Here is a 22,982-nt window from a genome sequence, read left to right as displayed (position 1 = left end):
TCCATTAGAATGTGTTTATTTGAAAATATATTAAAATGCCTGGCTAACATTTCACAGTGAACGGTCAATTGGTCCCTCCCCACAGTCCATCCTTGCTTAGTGGAGTGTCCTGCCTTTCCAAACAGCGGCGGGATGAGACTCCTTCGCTCATTCAAGGGCTTCCATGACTTCCATCATGAGAGTTCGTGGTCCTGTCATGATGAGGCTGCTGATGGTCTGATAGTCCAGGTGCAAAACATACATACCATTCACTGAGAAAACAAACTGGCACACCTGCAAGGAGAGGAAGGGCAGGTTACCTTCAGCCGATGTCTTCACGGCAACTTCTGCCCGTGACTGACTAAAGTCAGAGGCTGCAATGCAAGTAACTTGCTACAAAACCCTGCAAACCCTAAAGCATTACCACTCCGTAAGCTACACTAATAATCACTGTGCTACAATCACTATATCATAAAAAAGGGACCAAAGGGATTTAGACTGTGAGCTAACAGGGAAAAAAAAAAAAAAAGACTCATTTATGAGCAGTGGTTCATTTCACAGACGGAAATAAGGCGCAATATTAACAACTAGCAATTTGGTAGCAAATGAGATTAGGTAAGGAGAAACTAACTGGGCTCTCGAGTAAATGAAACAAATTCATCCATACCCTTCCAATCCTGCCTGAAGCAAACAAGGAGTCACACTCTGCCTCCGAAGAATCCCATTATTTCAAATATCCATGTGACTTTAGACTTATATCAGCTTGTAGAAATGACTCCCTCGCTGCTGGGGTTTTTACAGGGAACTGTGAAACCCAGCATTTCTTTCATTCACGCCTAAAACTCTACACACAAAACCCATACATGTCTGGGTCTAAAATGAGTTTCAAGACCTCAGTTCATTTCACCTGAGCTGGAAATACTGGAAGTTACCTGATGAATCAAATCAAGGCATCAGTCTAAGGTCATTAAGCTTTCATGTACATGGAAAATAGTTCTACGCAGGACTACATTGTTAATAGCAGAGAAACACAAAACGCGCTACATCTCAGGAGCTGTGAGAGCAGGTGATTCAGGATAAAGCTCTGCTCCTTCCCTGCTCCACTGGGGTTATACATAGTTACCGGAGCTGAACCGGGAGTTCTCTGCTCTGTTTTTAGCAGCTCAAACAGTTTCGACAGCTCCAAAGTCTACCACAGGGACAGCTTCCTTTTGACAGGGTTTTTTCAGTTTTCGCTGCCCGCCGCCCCGGTGCTGCCCTGGCAAGAGGCAAATCTGCCGCCGTGCAGCCGCCCGCAGCGCAGTTTGCCTGCGGAGCATCCTTCCCTCCGCCCCTGCGGCACTGCCAGAGCTCCGCGTGCCGACTCCGTCGGACTGCTCGCCGCTGCAGGAGGTGGGATTATCCCAGAGCCCGAGAAGCTCAAACAGGACATAGGTCCTGCCTCCTATCAAGTCACCACGAGTAAGCAGTACCTTCATCCCTGCAGCGGCAGCGGGTCCTCCTGGGTCCACTGCCTGGATGTGGCAAGGTCGTCCTCCTCGAACCACAAACCCCCAGCCCACCGCATCCCCCACAATCTGCAAGCAGAACAAAAGGGTTTTAAAAACCAAGGAATGGGCTGGATAGAGGAGATGCAACAGTTCCTAGTGAGATGGAGAACTCTGCTCATGATCCTGATCTGTCACGGGTGGGAGAAAAGGGCTGTGCACTAAGTGAGACACAGAACCACAGATTAATTGCTCTCTGCAAAGCTGCTTTCTGATTAATATTCCCTGCCAGCAAGTGCAGAAGAGCGAAGCAGAGGCAGCATGAAGTTGAAGTGCAAGGCATGCACCAAGAGCGTGTTGAGAACATTTCCAGAGCACGCACACGGTGCCTTTTCCTTGGCACAGGAGAGCATTTCCAGGGTGGAAGTAGCCACTCTTAATTTTCCCCACTCCGATCTCAGTCTGTCGGAGCAGTTTGCTGTAATACTATGGCCATCTGATGTGACTAAAAGAGAAAAGGAATTCCCAAAGGACTTTGCACATTATCCATATAAATAAATAACAGCAACTGCACAGCTAAGCAGAAGGAAATGAGCCATGAAAGGCCCAGGCTGGCAGAGTTCAAGGGCAGGGCAAGAGCATTCAGGAGGAGAATGAACGGCACGTCCTCATACACGCCACACTAACCACCAGCTTTATTTTTCTTGCTCCTTCCCACCAATTTCTACAGCACAATTAATTTGGGAACCTGATCCACAGCTCCTCTGTAACCCTACTTGTGTCAAACCAGTATGGCAAGACAGCTCTCCCGCTTCCTAAACTGGCCGCTGTGAGATTCCCCCTTTCAAAGGCAGGCAGGAAAGGGCTGAGAAGTTTTACACAAAAATAAACAAGCACGATAGGATCCGCAGGGCAGGAACTTTCTTACAACATTCACACCCACCAGCCCTGCCTTGACTGGTCCTACAGCTTCAGAAATAACTAGAAAAGCAAAAAGCCCAAAACTCAAGTTGTGTGCAGCATCCTAGAGATTTTGCAGTGTGTTTATTTTGTCCGTGAAAAAAGCCCACCATAAGAAAGGCAAGAGTGGCCCCCGGATGCCCCCTGTTCAGTGCTGCTCCATCAGATGCTGATGGATCATATCAACACATCTGACCCGCAGCAGGAACCCAAAAGATGCATAAAGCCGTGCATCAAGGCGGATTCTGTGTGACAGAGGATGAGTGTCAAAGTCTCAACTGTCACAAGACTTGACTGATTCTATAGTTTGTATGGAGCTGGATGAAACATAAATGGGAGTTTTTCTGTCCAGGAAACACTCTCTTTCCTGACCTACCCCATTAATATACATTAAACTAAAGCAGAGCCTGCGCACATTTTCACCCACAAGAGTATCTGCAGACATTGGCCCACTGAGGCTCACCAAGAAAGAGCCGTGATGATGTGACATGCAATCAAAGTTTCAACATACAGAGGTCAGAGCAGCAGCCAGCAAGCTACCAAAGAGCAGTCAGAGCGCTCGGTACCGTTGGGGTAGCAACACCATTGGCTACGGTCACTTACAGTTAGCGTTTTCTTGATGTAGGGGGCCCCAGGGGACAGGAGCTCTTCATTGGTGACAGGTCTCTTTAACACTAGAGCAGAAGGTGACAGATCCTATCAGAATCAAGGGTTTCATACAGTAAAGTGCATAACGAGGCAGCCTGGGGATTACCATGGGCTAGAGAACAATGTTAGAACCAGCCACAGTTACTGCACACAGAAATCTTTGCATTCAGCCCAATGTTTTTCAAAACACTTGCACAACCTTTCAAATCAAGACTCAGAGGTGAGGCTGACCCTCTCCTCTTGCAAGTCAGTGGATGGGTTTGGACCCGAGGCTTGAGCTAGCCCCTGCCCTGAAGGAATAGACGTATCCTGTGCAACGACGGGGCGATGCAGAAGCCCAAACCTGATTTGGGGTTGCACTCAGCCACAGGAGGGAATGCCCACGCAGGAGCAGTGCTGAAGTAGGGGTTGGAGTTTCCAGCCAGGGAAGTGATGCTGCTCCTTCGAACCGCTGAGACAATTTTGATCTCCTTGTTGGTCTGGACTGAAAGAGGCAGAAATAACAATTATTCAAGGAAGGAATGGACTAGTTTAAAAGAACAAGCTTCCCCCACCAGCCTGACTCACATCTGAAAGGTAAGCATACACTGAAGATGGCATTTGAGCTTAGAAAGAACAAAACTAGCTGCAAAGAAAGATCAAGAGCTGAGTTGATGGTAAGTTGAGTTATTTTCCTGGGATGGGGAGCTGTGATAGAAACTGCCACTGCATCATGACATCCACCGCAAACCAGTGGGATGGGTGGTCACTTCATGGGATGCCTGGAGGAACACCCTACACGCTGCTGGAGCAACACCCTCAGCTCTGGGATACTCCGGTAATGTAATCCTTGCTTTCACACCCCTCCACAAGCACATCCACAGTTACCAGAGAGAAAGCTGGTGTTGCCTGGGTCCGGGTTGAGCTTGCGAAGACAGAAGGGGCTGTCCGGGCTCTCGGAGAGGGCGCGAGAAGAGTTCTCGTTGAGTAACTCTGTGAGACGACGCCTCCGTCGAAAGTTGATCCAGAATTGGTAGAGGATGTCACTGTCAAAGAAGTGATGCCTGTTGGAGACTAGAAGAGAACAGGGGAGGAGGGAGAGGCTGAGGGGGTGCGAAAAATATATAGCAAATATACTGAGGGACCCAGATGCATTGCATTTAACGCCTCTGTGTTCTACTGCTGTTTTTCGGACTGACTGAGAATGCTACCTGCAGGGAAGGAGGAACAGCAGGGCCACCTCCCCAGGCGATGCCATCTCCCAGGGGGGCACCACCGAGTCACAGCCCTCCACCCGCCCCTGTCCCGAGACACTCAGAGGACTCCCTGCCTGCTGAATAGAAAGTTTAATCCCTGCAGAGGGTTATGATCTCCAGCCAAGCGGAGATGAACATTACAGCCTCACAAGCCAGCCCGCCAAACCCGGGGTGGATCCCAGTCCTGCGGCCGGAGGCTTTGAAGAACTGAAGAGCAATAGCTCAGATTTCAACTCAAAGCCTTTGTGGGTGGTGGAAGATTGCTCCGATTTCAAAGGTCACCAGCTCCAAACATAGAACTAAAAGGCCCCACTGCCATCTCCAAGTGGGCACTTGACCAGCACTTGTTGCATGACATGAATGGGGATTTGTTCCTAGCACAGCCTTGGCAACTACGCTCATCTCTTGCTTTCCATGCCGGCTCCAGCCGGACCCTCACTCACCATGCTGAATGATCCCATGCTCCAGCAGCGCCCGTCCCAGCTCCACCGCTTCCTTTCGGTTCTCCGCTTCTCCCTCCTGAACGAGCCAGTCGATCATCTCGCAGCCCAGGAAAGTCCTCTGGTACTTCACCGAGTTCTCCTCTCGCACCTTCAGAATTGACTCTTCCACGCTCACCAGCCTGGCACAGAGGTGGGACAAGGCTCCCGTGATGCTCTACAGCCTGCCGTCCCACTCGGGAGCTGCAGCCAGCCGAAGCAAGGCCAAGAGAAGCAGGCAAAGCATTACAGCCAAAACATTGCTGCCTGGGAGCAGTGGGAAGGGAGGGAGAAATGCAGAGCTGCAGTCAGGCAGCTCTGTAAATCTTCAGCACAGCGGAGGAAGCAGCTTCAGCGGAATCCGTTCAGCTGCGACCTCAGCTAAAGATCGCAGGGGAAAGCCAAGCAAGCAACCGAATGCATGCAACAAATGGCAGATAGTCCAAATTGATGGAGAAGGCGCGTTTCGGTAAACACGTATTCAGTTTGCAGCATATGCAAGAGCTAAATCCAGTGCCTCCACGAGAGGGTGCAGCGGGCTCAGCCATGAGACGCGCTGGATGCTCTCCCCGGTCCCACGGACACCACTGCCGAGCAAAAGCAAAGTAGAAGGATGCACACATCTGCCAGAGGGTCACGGAGACAGCCGAAATCACTGCCCACCCAGCTGAAGCACTTCTCCCTCAGTGCCAGTTTGTGAATCTGATTGCCAGCGTTTGAGGATGGAGAAGATGTGAAGAGGCTGTTAAAGGAAAGGGGTCCAGAGGGTGGTCTGTGGTTGAACCCAGTCTAACAAAACGACTCCTGAGGTGCCTGGGAAGATGGTTTGGATTTAGAACCAGAAACAACACAAAGAACACTAAACACTTGGAGATGGAGGGAGTTTTCTTTACTGTCTGAGAATTATTTTTGCATTACAGATTTTGCAAACAGGCTAAGCGAGGTGCGGGGATCCCGCCCCATGAGGGCCCTGAAGATCCTGTACCTTGCTGATTCTGGTGGGACGCAAGTCCTAATAGCGCTGGTGGAAGCAGCTCACCCAGGGAGGCTGGGGGAGTGCTGGGAATGGCCACTGGATGTGCCCATCCCGGGAGCACTCAAACTGCAGACTGGACCCTAGCGCTTCCCTGTACCGGATCCCAGAACCTGCCCGTGGGTTGGAGCCCATCCACGAGTTCAGAGTACAGCTCCTGCCCCAGCCCCAGAGAGGCTGGCTGTCCTGCGGCTGCGACAGGGCTCAGGAAACAGCATTTCCCAACGCCGCAGCACAGGGTACGGAGAAGGAAGAGAAAAGCCAGCTGTAGCGGTGGCTCCCAGCTGTAGAGCATCATCAGCAAGCACAGCCCCCGCTCCCAGCGCCCCTTGCTGAGAGTTATTTTGCAGGGGAAGGACTCACGTACTTCTCATAAAGACTCTGCCCTCTCATGAACACCTTCACGTCCTTACTGAGAGGGAAGGTCCCGTCATCCTTGCGGAAGCGGTACAGCAGCTTGGCATCCTTGTAGTCCGAGTGCTCGTCGCAGACTGAAAGGAGTTGAGAGCAGGGACGTCAGTGCTGCAGGCGTCTGTCAGTCCGTAAGGGACAGGCAGAGCTGCACAGAGCACAGACCTGTTATCTCCAGGTTAAAAGCTATGGGGGCTGTGTGCCATGTTCTTCTCTTTGCCCCCCATACCGTGCAGCAACCAGCATCTGAGCCTTCGGTCCCCAAATTAGGTGCTTACGAATGCCTGCAGCCCATGCTGGTGGGAGAGGTCAGTCCCACTGAAGAGACGTTGGGAAAGCTTGAGTTTGAGTCTACATTTTGATCCAGGCACTAAAATGTTCATTAGAGCAAACGGGGAAGTTTTTTGGTTTGGTTTTTTTAGTCGTTTTTTGGGGTTTTGTTGGGTTTTTTTAATTTAAATGATGGTTTGGGTTAGACTAAAAGAAAACAGAATTGTCTTAATCAGCTTTTTTTAGAAAGCTGCCACATGTAAGTAGACTTGGAGGACAGGAGGAAAAAAACCCATAAAATCACCTCTGTCCCTGTCAAAAATACTTGTAAGCTAAAATGTATAATGACACCAACTTTTCCACACCATTTTGTGCCAACCCTGCCCAATTCATTTGCATGGCAAACTGAGCTCAGGAGAGAAATTTTTCTTCAAAGCTAGGTGTATCCAACTGGAATAATCGAATCTACGTGAAAAGCCTCGGTTTCACCTTGGGGATGAGCACACAATCTGTAAATGCATGGCTGTTAAGTGCATGCAACATTTAGCAGGTAAATATTTGGGATACAGATAAACTTGCCTGCAACAGATTCCTAGACTACAAGTCAAAAAAAAAAAAACCAACCCAGCCCAAAAATCACAGTCCAGCTCTTAAATCAGTCAGCCTGCCTTTCTTCAGGTCCACCCGTCTGAAGCAAGGAGAAACTTTAGCGGTAAAAAAAATATATAGAGTAAAGAATATGCTGGAAAACCAAAGAAAATTAGTCAAAGGGGAAAAAAAATCCCACAAAGATTTCCTCATTAAAGTAACGTAATCCACTAGAGTGAAATTCAAAAGACACAAGATATTTCTTGTGAAAATGTTAACACTTGTTCATTCTTCTGAGCAGACTGGCAAAACTTCATTCCCCTTTTGGCGAGCAGCTCGATGCTACAAACTGTCAGACGCTCTGGAGTTCATCATTCCTCCCGAGCAGTTGTCTTGGGGTGAAATCAGGACGCTAAAGCCCGTGACACATCAAGCAAGAAGGCAGGTCAAGAAGCTTGTTTTAAAAGGTGAAAGTTTGCATCTTAACAACTCCAAGGAGCAACAATTGCATTGTCATTGCAATCGGGAATTGAACATAAAACCTTCCAGGACTGCGCCCGTAGAAAACCAACGCATTTTTGCTATTTGAAGACCAATTTCAACGTGTTTCCAGCACGTAATAGAATAACAGCTCAAACCACATCAGACAGTTAAGAGGCAGCACAGACAATGATCTTCATGAGATAATTATCGTCTTCTGGATCCCAGCGCAGAAGAGGGCAAACAGTTTAGACAGCCAATTGCAAAGCACTTAGCGCAGTGCTGCGGTTAGCAGGCAGCCCTGTTTCCATAGGGCTAACAAAAATTAATGGTCATAAGGCAAGTTGGAAAGTCAACTTCTGTGTCCTGCCAGGAATCATAACAGAAGCAGGAGGGACGCGTCCGCGATAAGCAATCAAAACAGCACTGGTACCCGGTGCTGCACAGGTTTAATTAGCTAATGGGTTTATTTGAAACTGCCGGCTGGAGAGATGGAAAAATAATCAGTTTTAAGTGTTAATGGTTAACTGAGAACTCACTGCTTCAGCTTTATGCTTTTGTGATAAAGCACAGCAGCAGTTTATTTTTATTCAAGGCAGCTTAATGTAAAGGGCATTAACCTCGGCAAGTAGCAGATGGCAACAGCGAGTGTTTGCATTGCAGTGGTCCAAGGCAGCTATTTCTGGGCCCTAGAGAAGAGGGGGGAAGAGAGGGCTGAATTTGGCAAGGTTGTCATCTGCTTCTGCCTCCTCAGCTTCATCCTCTTGTGACAAACTACCACCCAACTCCAGGTTACCACAGCTCACGTCCCGAAGACTTGGAAGCAAGAGAGTTCAGCCAAGAGCCAGCAGCTCAGCCACAACCCTTCCCACCGAGGGCAGTGCTCTCCCAGGCCTGTTGGAAAATCCAGGACTTCTGTTCCTGATCTGGCCTGAAAAACCACACGGAGAGAAACAGCTCTTTGCTAATATGAAGCCCTTGTTTCCCGTTGTCATATCGGGACCAGGGGCTGGACCTCGGGGATTGCTCTGCAGCTCAGGGACAGGCACAGACCACAGTACATGACCTGAGTTAATCCAAAACTGCTGAAAGTTCCAAATAATTTTTAAAAAGAACAAAGCCTGAATACTAAGAGCTGGGCTTGAGCACCAAGCTGCTTTTCCCCCCGCTTCCTTTTTCTACCCGCCCCTTTAGCAGGTTCAACGGACAAGCCTTTGAAATGGCATCACACACTTAATTCCCAAGGGAGGCATTCCTACAGGAATTCAGCCCCAGGTTTAGAGGTACCAGATGACTTTTTGCTTTGAGCGGTGTTGACGCCACACCCCTGCTTGTCCCACCCCAGCATGGATGGGGAAACTGAGGAATGCTGGGCTCTTATGGTAAAAAATGAACTTTCCTGCAGATACGAAGCATGTGTTATCATTCAGCTTCCACTTCTGCATGACACAAACATGAGCTAGACCAGTTTCTGTAAAAATATCCACCACCCGCTGCCGATGCAATTGCTGTAGGGCAATATAGATCAGGCATTACTGAACTTGGTTTCAAGTAAGAGCCATTCAGATGCTGTTTTAGCAGTACACAGCCCAAGTCCCTTCTCTGTGGGGCAGGGAACTGGCACATCCCCCAAAACAATGCAGCTTCACATAGATCCAACCCCAAACAGGCTCGTGCCTGCCCATCATCTCCCAGCTTCTCCAGGAGCCCTCACCCATAGGAGGTTCATGAACAGGGACCTGACTGTGCTTCCATATCCTGGGCTGATGGACACACGTGGTGCCCAGATACACAGCCACCTCCCTGGCGGGCTCAGCAGGCAGCAGAGGAACCCACGCACCGTGATGGATGATGTAATGGTCCATCAGCTTCTGCATGAGGCGGATGCCCGTCTCTCGGTCCGGTGCTTCTTTGTGGTCGATCAGCCAGTCTGTGAGCTCCTTTGCCACGAAGCAGTTTGGGTATGTTCGGAGGTGGTAACGTCTGTCCTTAATGAGCTTCCCATCGTGAAGGCGAAGCCTAGAGAGAAAGACGGCCATTGAGCACAGCTGGTGTTACAGGGGAATTTGGGTCTAATAGCCAACGTCTGCCCAGCCTGGAGAAACCACTGATGATTTGGCACTTCTGGCAAGCACCCGGTGACTTATAAATTCAGCCAAACCTCTTGGCTTTGCAAGCCTGCATCAGTCAATCCTAAGGAGCCTCTCCACCACCCCTTCTCTCCTCCTATCACTACGTGGGTTATATAATTGCCTGCACCAGACTTAGTCTGAACCATACGTGTCCTTTTGTTCTAAACAAGCCTCTAAAAAACACACAGCAGGTAACTGAAGCTTGTGAAGAAGGGCCAAGACACAGAAAAAAATAGTAGTACATATACGTGTCATCTTGGCGCGATTCTGTGTCTAGTTCTCCTTCCCCATAACCATGAAAGCAGGAATGTAGCTGCCCCAGGACAAGGTCTTAGTCACAGCTCAGGGTGGGAGCACTCGTTTCTTCTGCGTGTGTCTAAGAGATAAATGCCAGGTGGATCCCATGCACTACCTACTAATCCATGTACCCACTAACCCACAGCAACAGTGGACAACAGTCCTGACATTTTCTGGTTCAAACTGGGATAAACTGGGACAGAGTTTACCAAAACAACCACCGTCCTATCCTGAAAACCCTGATGTTATGGTTAGTCTGTGACTCCGACCGAAAGATATATATGGGTGAAGGTTACCCAGGTGAGTACGGCTTTGACTTTTAAAAGGACCTTAACAACTGAGCAAGCCACAAGGCACAGAGATCTTATGTGTTCAAGCCAAAGCCAACCCAGCTTGGCAGGAGATCTGTCCAGGAGCCAAGCTTTTGCCCCGTAGTCATGACTGTTCCCAAAATACTAACCCTGGAAAATGCCCAGCGCATGCAGCAGACGCAGGGGGAGATATTAATTAAACATCTCCTCTGTAACTCCAGGATATTTCTGGTTTCAAATTATTCATTTCAATTCACAGTTTTGCCCCGGGCCAGTGTATTTTACAAAGGCATTAATCACTGCAGCCTTTCTTTATTTAATGCCTCAAGTTCGTTTGTTCTTTTTGAAGAAGTTATGTGTAAAACACGACATGTTGGACAACAGTTTCAGGCAGCGTACAAGAAGTTTTAAATATCCTAAAAATCTATCAGATAATAATGGATTATCCTATATTGTAAGATTTACAAATACTAGGGTCTCAAAAGTCTTCAGATAAAACCTTTTGTTGGATGGAGAATTCATAATTGATTGTTGTAATTAATGCTGAGGCTACTACGAGCCAACATAATTCTTAACAGGTATTTTCAGACCTTCCTGGTAACTAAAGTACTAAACCAGCTCCTGGCCTTGCCTTTGACAGGCCTCCCTCAAATACTGAAGTCTATACTCAGTATTTTACTCTCTTTACCCAAAGGCTCATTCCCGCAGGTGACCAGCAGTCATTCTGCAAATGGATTTTACCTGAAGAGAACAGTCCACAGACAGCTGCCTGTTATTTTTAGAGTTTTTAGCTTTTTCCTTCCTTTATTTCACCGTCCACTGCCAAAATGCCATCAGACACAGTCAGCAACAACTGCAAACAGAGAGGCTCCCACCCCGGCATCCCTCTGCTACGGGACAAGACAAGCCGTCATTTTTATATCCTTTCTTTCCTTCGTAATCAGCAAGGAGGATGCCACTTTAGAGGCATGTTTGGTAGAGATAAGAAACGTACCGCGAGTACTTTATTGCTATCAAGAGTCTGCAGGAGTCTATAAAGACTATATATATACACACACACACATCTTCACCTACAATAGCACATAGACCATAATCATACAAGGCCTGACTAGAAACTGGTTGGGAGAATACTATTTCCCCTATATGTCTTTTTTTATCACATTTCAAAATATTGCAGAAAATGCACAGATCTTGTGGGGGGAAAAAAAGAAACGAAAACAGATTTTCAGCAAATACTACGAAAACCTAGGATTTTAAAAAAAAAAAAATTAAAAATACACTTATTCTGAAACTATTCTATTGGGAACAGTTGCCAGGATAGGAATTAAGTGGTATCTGCGCGCCTCTGGAGCGGCAGTGTCTTGGACCTCCTTTTTTTAAAGTTTGTGACAAGCTTGCCCTCTTGCCCGCAGACCCAGGGCAGTGGAAGATGCACAGCTCAAGCGTCCTTGTGGTCTTTTCACTTTCCTCTTGTTTACTGTTTCCATCAGCTACAAGGAGACAAATTCTGTCCTTCAGACACAGAAGGACGTAACACCAACCGCGCCTTCGAGCAGCTCAGCTGACACCCTCTATAAACCAGTCCGTGTACGATGTTGCAAAAACAAAGCCAGTGAAACTATGAGTGGTTTGTAATTGTGCTTCCAGATAAAAAAAAAAATTAAGGAAGGATGTATAATGCAATATTACGAGTTTCCTAGATGCCAAAATCTACCCCATGGACGTATTACTTCTTCAAAAGGAAGGGGAAAAAAAAAAGCAGAATAACACAAGGATAAAATGCTTGCTGGAACATGAGAATTGACTCATACGAAACACTCCTGGCTTGGCAGTCGGTGTGCTGCTTTCACACGCGTTTGCTTTGGGTAGGCTGCGTTGGGTAACCGAATTCTTTCTTTGTCAAGGTCACTGCAAAGACATCATTATTCACCCTGTGTAACCTTGTTGAAAGGGAGATCCGCAGTGGTGTAAATAGAAGAGGGGGAAAAAAAAACCAAAAAAAAGCCAAACCACACACAAAACACCTCTAGGGAATCAAGAGTTTAAGTCACCTCAGCTGTTACAAACACAACTTCCCTGCTCCTCTGCCAGGCCAGTGTTCTCCCGGCAGCGTTACGGCTGTCCACTGCTGGAGAGCAACCCACCGAGCTCCTCTCTTGATACTTCTGCGTGTTCACATTTCACGCAATTTCAGAACAGAGTCAGAATCAGGGGCATTTGTCGAAGCAAAGGGCTTTCTTGTATTGGAAAAGTTGCTACTTTTACTGTACCATAGTTGCACAGCCAGAGCAATCCCTAAAGCGATAACTATTCTGCACCAAGAACTCCTGCCCACACGGAGCGGGAATGTCTCCCTGGGGCACCCTCCATCACCTCCTACCCACGTAAACAGACCTTGAGCATCTCAAATGCCAAGGTGGATCTTTCAAGGATATTAACTCCAGTTCGCATTCCCACAGCAGTTAAGTACAAATAAATGGCCCTGGAAAGATGCGTCACCCACAGGATCTTTTCTGTTCCTATCTTTACAGAAAACAAACAAACAAACAAGCCCGAAAAAACAAAACAACCCAAAAAAACCCCAAACAAACAAACAACTAAGTGCTCAGAGAAAGGCAGCAACAACCACAAAAGCATATCTGCAAAACAGCTGCTGGAGAGGCACATTCAGGCAAAACGACCGCTGCAAACAGCAGGGGCTCAGCAAAACCCAGTTTGCTGCACTCCCAGTCTGCAAAAGCACCAGTCCATTCCAGGGGAGAGGGGAGAGCTTTGCACGCCTGTGGCAGGTCAAAGTGGCACAGAGATGAGATCTTCCTACTTGTATTTAAATGTATGTGCAGGAAAACAGGACTTAAATCTCAAAAAGAAATCCCGGCAAGCACAAGTCTACTTCCCAGTCCTCACTTTCACCAGTGCTGAAAATTTAATAATAGGCTTTTTATGGTCATTCTGATCATGTAGTCTCGTCTTCTGAATAACGTTCACCTGGTGACCGCCACATCAAGCAGCGTCCCACGATTCCTCCGGGAAGACATCCCCACTTGAAGAGATCCAAGTTCAGCAGAGAACCACCAAACCTCTTGTGGACCCAAGATTTTTGGCCAGGAATACAAATTTTGGCATGTTCAGCTACACACCTTTAAGTGAGCCCAATTTCCAGAGCATTAAAGTATGAGCACCTTATTTGACAGCATCTCAATTTGAGTATCTGAATAAAACACTCAGCACCTTTGAAAATTTTGGACAGTAGCTGAAATCACAATTTTGTTCTTCATAGGAGAAAACCTTCCTTCTCCTCTCACTTCTTCTGCCCGAGACATAAATTTACCGAGTACATTTTACGTTTAAGAGTGATTAATTCAGCTTAACAGAGTTATTTGAGAACAGCTGGTTCACTTGACCATAAGGAATACCCAGAAGAGAGTGCACAAGGACTTGCCTATACTTGAGAAACTCAGATTACAGCAGGGTGTGAATTCAAAGCGCGGTAGCTGTTCCAGAATATCTCTGTGCAGATAAGCCATTTGTGCAATTAGAAATGACTAATTGGGCCTCTTTTACAGAATGCCACCCAGGTACACACAACGCCCAGTAAAACTAGTGTGATTTTCACGCAAATTTATATGTCTGAAACAAAAACACCAACAGTGGGAGATGCAAGGAACGAGCCTGAGACAGCAGCCCTCTCAAACCCAAGATCAAAATACCAGTGGAAATTATTATCTTCGCCTTTTCGATGGGGAGAGACTGAAGACCTTCCCCTCCATGGACTAGAAAGCAGCATTCCCTGGAAGCGAAGAGACCCTGGCAGACAGACAGCCCGAAGCACAGCATCCACTCTCCCCTCGATTCCTTCAGGATCTGTTCTGTTCCCAGCCATCCCCACGAAGCTTTCCCTCACCCCTCGCTTGTGCAGCTATTTCTGGCTGGGAAACGCATCCTGACACTGAACAGACTCATCCCTCCAGCCAAACCAAACTCAGAGGGATTTGCAAACTCGCTGGGAAGCCAAAGAACTGTAAAGATGGAGCAAAGGTTTGTTTGGTTAAATACAATAGCGGGGAGGCAGGGCAGGAAGCGGAGAAGAGGGAAAAACAAATGTTTGAGATTTTATGTAGATACAACAGCATTATTTGCTGATCGAGGTTTACAGAGTCAGGGCAGACCACGAGGCTCCTTTACATGCTCCTTTATTCCTTACCTGGGGAAAAGCAGAGGAGCACAGCGCGGACATTTAGCCCTGCTGATCTGCTTCATCCAGCCTCTCTGCCTCAGTTTCCCCATTGCTACCTATTGGACATCCAGGCCCCAGGAAGATTCATATCCCTAACTCCTTTCCTGTCAGGCTGTGAGATCCCCAGAATACGAGAGACGGAGGCGAGCACTCAGCATGCTCTGCTCTGCATCACTCGTTTCTCCTTTCAGCCAGGCGAGCTGCCGGGGAAGGAGGAGCCCAGCTGCAGGCTGGTGTCCATCTCTTCACCCTCCTCCCCAGCTTTTACACCCCGTGCTGGCCAGCAGCTCTTTCCAGTCTTTCTGCACTGGGAACAGGCTCCTGCCCAGACCAAAGCAGAAGGACGTGACCACTGTCTGCCAAGCCAGCAGCAAAAGGACCCACCTCTCCATCACCGCGAGCGCGGGGTTCTCTGGGGTCCTTCCCTGGCATTTAGAGCCGTTACTCCCAAGGACAGCTGAAGAGAGCAATCCTGCTGGATGAAAGCCACCCGCTCTTCTCCACCCAACAAAGAGCTTGAGCTTTTCAGGACAGGTCAGGGGCGTGAAGCAGTCGAGGCCGCCCAAAGGCAGGTCGGGTCTGCTCCCTGCGCCGCCGTGTTTGCAAAACAGCATGTGTCTCCCAGCATCGCTGTTTTAGCGTATGCCGGCCGCCGAGGGGAGAGCTCTCGCCTCTTCCCCCCACTCGTACGTGCTTCCCACCCCTCCTGTCACCCCTTCCAGCAGAGAGAACCTGCATCGGGTTCACTCTGGGCTCGCAAACTGAGCAGGAGCAAGCAGTTCAAGATTGCAACCTGCTGCTATGGCCTTGGTCTGAAAACTCTCAGATTTTGGGAGCTCCCTAATCAGGAAACTCCAAGGCACTCCAGCTATAGGGGAGAGAAAAAAAAAGAAAAAGAAGAAAAAAAGAAATGGGTGCCCCAAAAAGTACATAGATTTTGGGTTTTCTATTCAACTTTATCCCAGTCACACTAATGGAAAGATATTCCCTCCCTGAACAAACTTGGCCTCCCTTCAGGCTTTTAGCATCCTTTTTAAAGGCTCAGTGTACATTCACACTGACAATAAGGAGGGAAGTCTCCCGACAAATGCTGGAAGGAAAAAATGAGTTGGTATTATTGGTTTTCAGAAGACATATGCACTATGCCTTTACCTTGCTTATAAGAACTAGCATGGTCTGCAGTACACTAGAAGAGCTCTGTTCACAAACATTTATTGTATCCCCTTCTCCTCCCGACAGTCACAATCGCCAGATGGTCCGGGATCCGACGTGCTCCTGTCCCGCAGAAGGCGTGAGGAAGCCACTCATCCCCCTTGCATGTGCACTGATCAGTTTTAACACATCTTAATTATTTTATTTTCTCTCTGAATACCTGACCCCCTCCTTTGGCCCAGGCTATAGGACCCATTTTAAACCTCAGTCACTCCAGAGGAGTAAAATACTGGAAATATAAATATGAATAAGCCTGCCCTGCCCATAAGACAGAAAAAGTCGTAACTTCACGTCTCTTGCACTGAGTTATTGAAATGAGGCAAGTCACTCTTAGATCAGCTGCTGCTGCTTTTCCCTATAAGAAAGTTAAGCTCGTTTTCAAAGCCTTGTTTATAACATGGATTGCAAACACTGCAAAGGCAGAAAGGTTGATGCAGCCTCCACCCCCAGCAGCAGCTCTCCCAGTACTACCTAAGGAAAAGATTTAATTTCTAAAGCTAGGACAGTAATATTTGTGAAAGACAAGAGACTGGAAATGTGGCTAACCATCACTACGTATTTAAAATCCAGCCACTTTGGACATTGGCTGTGTTTTGAAGAGGGGGCCCTAATCCTTACTTGGAAGTTATCAATCCTTGATACAGTACAAATAATAAAGCTAAAGCTAACATGACTCACTGAGAATGGACAACATAGCGACACAGAGCTCATTTTAGGAATCTCATGCTAGCAAACTTGGGCTCTGGGCTCTTTACATTATTCAAGGATAAATTTCCTATTTTCCACCCACATTTCAAAACAAAACAGAACGGCTCCAGATACAAACAAGCAAACTCTGCTCAAGAGCTAGAAAAGCCTACAGTCGCATGCTTAGAAGAAAGGGGGGTTTCTGACCCCAGGTAGACAAGGGACAGGTTTTCTCAGCCACACAGATTTTCTTGCGTAGGAGAATATATTTCTGTTTTCAGAAGAAAAAAAACTCAAAAGTTGCTCAAGAACTGGGACTACAAACCAGCAGAAGTTCCCAAAAGTGACTTTCAAGAGACAGCTGACCCTACACATTGCTGTGCAAAACAATTCAGGTGCATGGCACCCATGGGATGACCTCCCAGATCACCCCCCGAAGTTCAAACGCCCCCCGAGGCGGTGCTGTCCCCGGCCAGCCAGGGACCAGGGACCTTGGGGAGGTGCTCAGTGTCACCACATCAGGCTCTGGGTTTAGGGGAGGATTGAAAAAACCTGTTGCCATCTAAAACCACCTGCCAGTCCCCTGGCACCTGGAGGTGGAGGGCAGGAGATGCCCGGAGAGGAGCAGCAGGACGAGGTAACACGGGAAAGGACCTGGTTCACCGCTGGTTTGGTGGGTGAGGGAAGGATCGGCAGATACTGGGGAGGGGGAGACATTAGCACCGGGGTGGGGGAGAAGTGCGTGCTCAAGGATAAAGCTTTGAGCCTCCTGCTAGCGGCGTGCAGCCCAGAGCCCCTGGAGTAACCCTGGGCACAGCCCTGCCCAGCCTGGAGGAGGGCACCATCACCTCCTACCTCAGTTGCTCTCCAGCAATCATCACCTCTGCCCTGTAGTGCTGCTCCGTGGCTTTCTTCTTCAGGCCGTGGCTCAGGCTCTCCATGCCGGGCTGGAGGCAGGCGGCGGTGGGGAGAAGCGCCCAGGGGCCCTGCACACCCCATGGGATGCGGGCGGCGAAGATGCTCGCCCCCAGCGCGGTCCCCCGCCCGGCTGGCAAGGTGCAGGTAGGCAGCCTGAAGCTGCTGGCTCCAGCTCCCCGCCTCTCCTTCCCTCTCTGGAGTCTCCGGAGGAGGAGCCTGCTGCAATCGGATCCTGGCTTGGCTGGTTTCTCACCCGCTCCTCTCCGCTGAGGGCCGGGAGGGTGGCAGGTCTGCTTCCCACAGGCTGGGGACAGCGTCCTCTCTGCTTGCTCGGTGTAGATGAGTGCAGCAGGCTCCGGGCATGCACAGCTGTAGGATGAGTGGCTTGATTAGCAATAAGAAGGACCAAGCACTTCCTTCCTTATGCTGTAACTTGCCTATGAAAGGTTCAAGATGTGCTATTCCCTGATGCAAACCATGTGGCTTGCTCCCAACCTCTTCCCTAGGGGCTTTCCACCTCTCCCCGGAGCGAGCTGCATCCAACACCATCACCAACACTTGCTAAAAAGCGGGCTCAGAGCAGCTTGAGCCCTTCCTCATTGTAGCAGCCATCACGGAGGTTGGATGGAGAAGCACAGGCTGCAATGAGCAAGAGCTGGCGCTGATGAGCCTGGGACTCCGCTGGTGCCAAGCTGTTTGCCCGCATGGTGCTACTAGCTACAGCCTTTAAAATCTGCTTCCAGGCACTGGTACCTACCTTAGCTACTACCAGTCATTTCCATTATTTGAGATATTTTCTGCAGGCCAGAGCTGACCTGAAAGCAATAGCGTTCAGCAAAGAAACAGGCAGAGGAACTGGGATGTGGAGATGGTTAATTACATCCATTACCATCAGATGCAAGTGCAATTATATTTCCATTAGTTAACGTAGGAGTGAAAAATACTGTCTGGCATAAAGAACCAAACCTCAGAAATGCAAAAGAGGGAGGAAACCTACCAAAAGAGAATGTGGAGAAGATGGGGGTGAGGGAAGGGAAGGAAATTGTATCAGCTAAGGAGATTCTGCTTCAATTTGAAGCCTAATAAAGCAGCAGTAAACTAAACGCTATCTTTAATTAGACCGTCTTTAGCAGCAATTCATCAGCCAGCAGTAGTTAGCCAACATCCCCATCAGCACAAGCAGACCCTTCCAGGCTTACATTCCCCCACTCCATAATATCGCTACATCAGACAAACTCAGGTTAGTGTTTTGAGAAGCGCAGCACACAGCGGCCAGGACCAAGGTCCAAAATCAACGGAAGACCTGCATGCCCTCTTGGCACTCCCAAACGAGCTCAGTGTCCTAAAACACCGCTCGCTGCCTGTGGTTGTAGGACGGCAGGCGAACAGCGGAGGACCAGCTTTTACAGCCCGTCTGCCGTCCTGGCTAAGCTGGCCCTGGGCTGTCTGGGCCTCCAGTGTCCTCCTTACCTTTTCTGACCTCTCTCCCAAAAGCAAATCACGGAAACGTTTTTGTCACCAAGTCCTAAGAAGTGAGATTTTAGACTCCTGGATTCCTAAAAGGTGGATGCTGAAACATTTCAGATGGGAAAACCGGCACCTTGCAAGCTCTTCAGAGCCCAGGCTGGGGCGCAGAGCCCAGTAACACCCAGCTGTTGATACAGTCACTGACAAATACTGCTAATTACTGCGAAGTCAGGAGGGGGTTTTCATACCGTCCCAGGAGAGACCCAGCTCTTCTGCCGGCTGTTCTGTAGGTGCTGTGGCACATCTTTACAAGGGCAGAGCAGACGCCGTGCAGCTCGCACCCCAGGGTGCGGTTTGCAGAATCACTTTGCTGAGGGCCGTAGGAGCTGTTGATCTGGCAACCACCTTCTCCCTGCTTGGATGGCTGTGAACTCGGTTGACTTCATCTGATACCCTCTAGGTTTTCTGCCCCGTAACAGAGCCCTACATCAGGCTTTCAGTGATTTGCACAAGTTGTTCCACCATGTCCGTATCCTTTCTATGGATCAGGATGCAAGCACAGGCCTTCCCACAGAGGGTACCATTGCCCACTGGGATGGGACAGGACCTGACACCCTGAGAGACGTCAGTGCTCCTGTGCAAGCATTCAGGGGGTGCATTGCCCATCTCCAGATAGCCAAGTACAAAGCATAGTCTGAGCAGAGGGGGAGAAGGTAAGAGAAGATGTTTCTGCGCATGCAGAGATGGGGCCAGAGCAAGAAGGATCAGGCGACACAGGGTAAAGGCACCCCTGTATATGGAGATACGCTGGTTTTCCTCTGGCCAGCATCACCGCTGGCTCTCTGCTGATGAAGGAGTGGTGGAGGTGTAGCTAGTGGGGCTGAACAAATCTCAGTCTCAGTGCTCCTGTCCAAGACAAACAGGCAGTGCAGCCCGGCTGCGTGGAGAGCAGCAGCGATGGGCTGCACCAACAAGGCTCCTTCTATCCAGGCGCTCCTGGAGCACACTCTCTCCCATGTCCTGCTGATCACGCCACGCCATAAATGCAGGAAAACAGGCTCCCCTTGTGCGCACAGGCAGGCTCAGCCAGCAGCTCTCGGGCTGTCTCCTGGAGCCGGCTCCGACGTCGCTGATGCTGGTGTGTCTGTTCCAGCCTCGGCAAAAGAGCCTTTAAGGTGCTCCCAGGGCAGGCAGGGCTTGTCCCTGCCCAGCGCTGCAGCATCCTTCACGTAACACAAACGCTTGCGGTGGGGAGAGCTCCCCTAAACCTGCCCATCCCATCGCTCCCCCGTCACAACACGGGCAGCCAGCTCCCACGCCCTGCCCGCACGCTGCAGGGCACCCTGCTCACCCTCAACGCTGAAGTCCGGCTCTCGCCCATCGCTCCCCAGGCCATCCAACCTGCAGAGCCACCACAGACCCCGTCCTTTCTCCTAGCCCCTGAGTTTGCCAAACAACAGCACCTGCAAACAGCTGCTTTCCTGCACCCCCTGCGTGCGCAGGGCTGCTTTCGAGGGTAGAAACAATAGCACAGAGCTAAAAGCAGCATGGCCTAAGGTTAATGCCACCTCGTTACCAGTGTAATGGGTTGAGAGGATTCGCCTGCTGCTCTGGCCAGTGCCATGACCGTGTCCTCTCACTGTGGAGGTGCACATGAGACCAGGGGGTTCCCCCTTTGCTTTCTTTCTGGGTCTGGTATTCTTCCCTTTAACTAGAGAGAAACTGCTGCTCTCTTATTCATTGGATATTAAATGTCTTCCTTAAGAGGGGAAAAAAAAAAAAAAGGAAAAAGAAAAGGAGATACTATTTAAAGTGAAGCTCCAAGCCTGAGAGTGAATGTTTTGCTGTTATAGTAACAAGGTAAAGGATTTCAGCTCTTGCCAGCTTCTTTCATGAAAAACACAGGAGGAAAAAAGCTTATTGCTTCCATAAATAACCTTGTAAAATGTACCCTTCAAATTAGACATTAATGTTTCTACTTAAGCCACAAAAACAGGGAAGAGAAGCTACTAAAACCATATTATCTCCCCTTCTCAAGCCCTGGGAGTACTGAGTGAAGGGAGCAGAGGGAGGGCACGGCAGCCGGTGATGCCCAGCTCTGCTGAGGGTGGCGGAGCCGTGCTTGGGAAGCTGCTGTGGGGACGACGGGCAGCCAGATGGACTAAAACTTCCCATGAGAGGGCAGAGGGACACTTAAAATTACACCTGCTATAGAGAAGGTGACTATGGAGTAGTTGTTCCCTCAACAAGGAGCAGGGCCAAGCTCATAAAATGAGTCAGCTTGAGGCTTGAGATGAACTATAGGATTTTTTCCCCCTTCACCAGCATAAAATTAAATTGTGCAATTTATCATCACTGGATACTAAGCCTCAAAATCTAAATGGATTAAAAAAGGGATTAGGTAAATTCCTGCAAGACAGGTCTTGGTATCGAACATGGTAATCCAGATGCTTACTTTTGTCTTCATTGCTGAAAGTCGCACGAATATGTCAGTGGAGAGGTTACTCACCGTTTCTTATCCTCTTTCCCTGGCATCTGGTCCACATCAGAGCAAGGATCCAGGCCTGGAGGGACTTCTGCTCTCCTCAGCCCAGCATTCTGAATGTCACAACCTTGGGTTTTTACACTGAGGGGGAAAAGCATCTCATCAATTCAGGAGAAAAGGGATGTTAAACCGAAACCAGGCGGGCCCCGTGCTCACAGCACCGAGTTCTTATTTAATTATTTAACCTCTGGAGCGTCCTTCGCAGTGTTCACACCTTTCCCCCACAGCACTTTGCATCGCTGAAGGGGATACACACCGAGCAAGCTGCCCTTAACTCCATCCTAGAGGCGACAGCCTTTCAGGCTGACATCCCCCTAGGTAAGTCTTCCCCACTCCCCATACATGCAGGGATTAATTAGATTGAATTAGTTATCAGCTCGATCTACAGATTCATAGTATGGCTTTGCAGTCCAAGGCTACAATAAATATGCATACAGCCCTGCAGAGTCACTTCATCGAGGTTTCCTCTCCGGAGGAACTGTAGTGTCTGGATTTTTCTAGCTCAATAGATGAGTGAGTTGTTTGACTCATTAAGTGTTAGAAAAGATAGAGGCACCTCTGGGTACAGCCTCTTGGTTTTCAGCTCCCAACATTGTTACAATGCCAAGTAGAAGGTTTAGCACCCTTTTTTTTTTTTTGTTCTTTTTCCCCAAGCAGGGCTGAGGAAGAGACAGGAGGGAATTAAATGAGTTTTGTTTTAAATTATAAATGCGTAAGTTGTCGAAAGATAAAAAACAATTTGTAAATCATTTTTCTGCAGCAGCAAGTCAGGAGTGAGCACAGAGGACACCGTGAGCTGTCACTGTCATCCTTGTCAACGACTGCAATGTTTGCCTTAATCCTTTGCCTAAATTTTGTCCTCCCCACGGCAGCCCAGGCTCTGCGTTTCAAGCAGACAAGCAGAGAGCTGCACAAATCTCCCGTGCAGGGCAGGAGAGCCTGGCAGCAGAGTGAGATTCAGATTTTTCCTGCTCTGAGCTGGCACATACCATGCCAGCAGCCTGCAGCTGGCAATCAGCCATTGCTTAGCAAAAAAAAAAAAAAAAAAAAAAAAAAAAAAAAAATAGAGTTCACAGCCAACATCAACACAATAAAATCCCTGATTTTGCAGGGCCTGCGTTTCCTCTCTGTGAGGAAGACCGCCCCACGCCAGCTGACAGCGAGCTGTTCTTGCCAAAGAGCATTTCCCCCGGGGTAACTCCTTGTCCCAGCAAGGTGCGCTCCCCTGGGCTGGAGCCAGCCGGGCCGGGCAGCAGAGAGCACAGCATTGTTTGGGAGCCAGGCTCTCCCTGCTGCGTTCAGAAAAGAAGTTTATATTTGGCTGTAAAGCTCACAATCCACCCCTGGGGCTATTTGCTACTTAACTCATCGACGTCAGCGCCACAAGAAATTCTGGAGGCCACCTCACAGCAAACACCTTAACAGAAAAACAGTTAAAATAGCAGATCAGCAATACTGGGAGTATCTTGCGTGGAGATCTCTCATCCGACAGCACCCAGGGGAATGGGCTCGTAGCCATTAAAGCCAGCCTTGAGATTGCTGTGCACCAAGGAAGCGTGTTGCACCACGGAGACTCCTTCGTTTCTGTGTTGGAAGCTGATAATGA

General features: G+C 48.9%; 1 protein-coding gene across 9 annotated transcripts; it reads right to left on the bottom strand.

Moving 5' to 3' along the window:
* LOC142089796 (DEP domain-containing mTOR-interacting protein-like) lies at nt 1-22,755 on the bottom strand. 9 transcript variants are annotated; one of them, XR_012676304.1, is made up of 10 exons: nt 21,341-22,748; nt 17,302-17,733; nt 9,411-9,589; nt 6,189-6,312; nt 4,753-4,931; nt 3,942-4,127; nt 3,418-3,558; nt 3,030-3,100; nt 1,452-1,971; nt 1-273 (listed from the first exon to the last, which is right to left on the bottom strand). XR_012676304.1 is itself a non-coding variant. In XM_075166724.1 (10 exons), exons 1-10 carry the CDS (start codon nt 21,472-21,474, stop codon nt 148-150), a joined length of 1,677 nt encoding a protein of 558 aa, XP_075022825.1. In that variant the 5' UTR covers nt 21,475-22,741; the 3' UTR covers nt 1-147. The 9 variants fall into 9 exon arrangements, 1 of the variants encoding a protein (XP_075022825.1); XM_075166724.1 differs by having other exon boundaries at nt 1,452-1,556; nt 21,341-22,741; XR_012676305.1 differs by lacking the exon at nt 1-273 and having other exon boundaries at nt 1,470-1,556; nt 1,849-1,971; nt 21,341-22,749.
* Between the last annotated feature and the right edge of the window lie 227 nt (nt 22,756-22,982).

The sequence above is a fragment of the Calonectris borealis genome, chromosome 17 (genome assembly GCF_964195595.1).
Source record: "Calonectris borealis chromosome 17, bCalBor7.hap1.2, whole genome shotgun sequence".
In the NCBI taxonomy this organism is placed as follows: Eukaryota; Metazoa; Chordata; class Aves; order Procellariiformes; family Procellariidae; genus Calonectris; species Calonectris borealis.
Note: the sequence above shows the minus strand (reverse complement) of the source record. Positions and strands in the feature narration are given on the sequence as shown.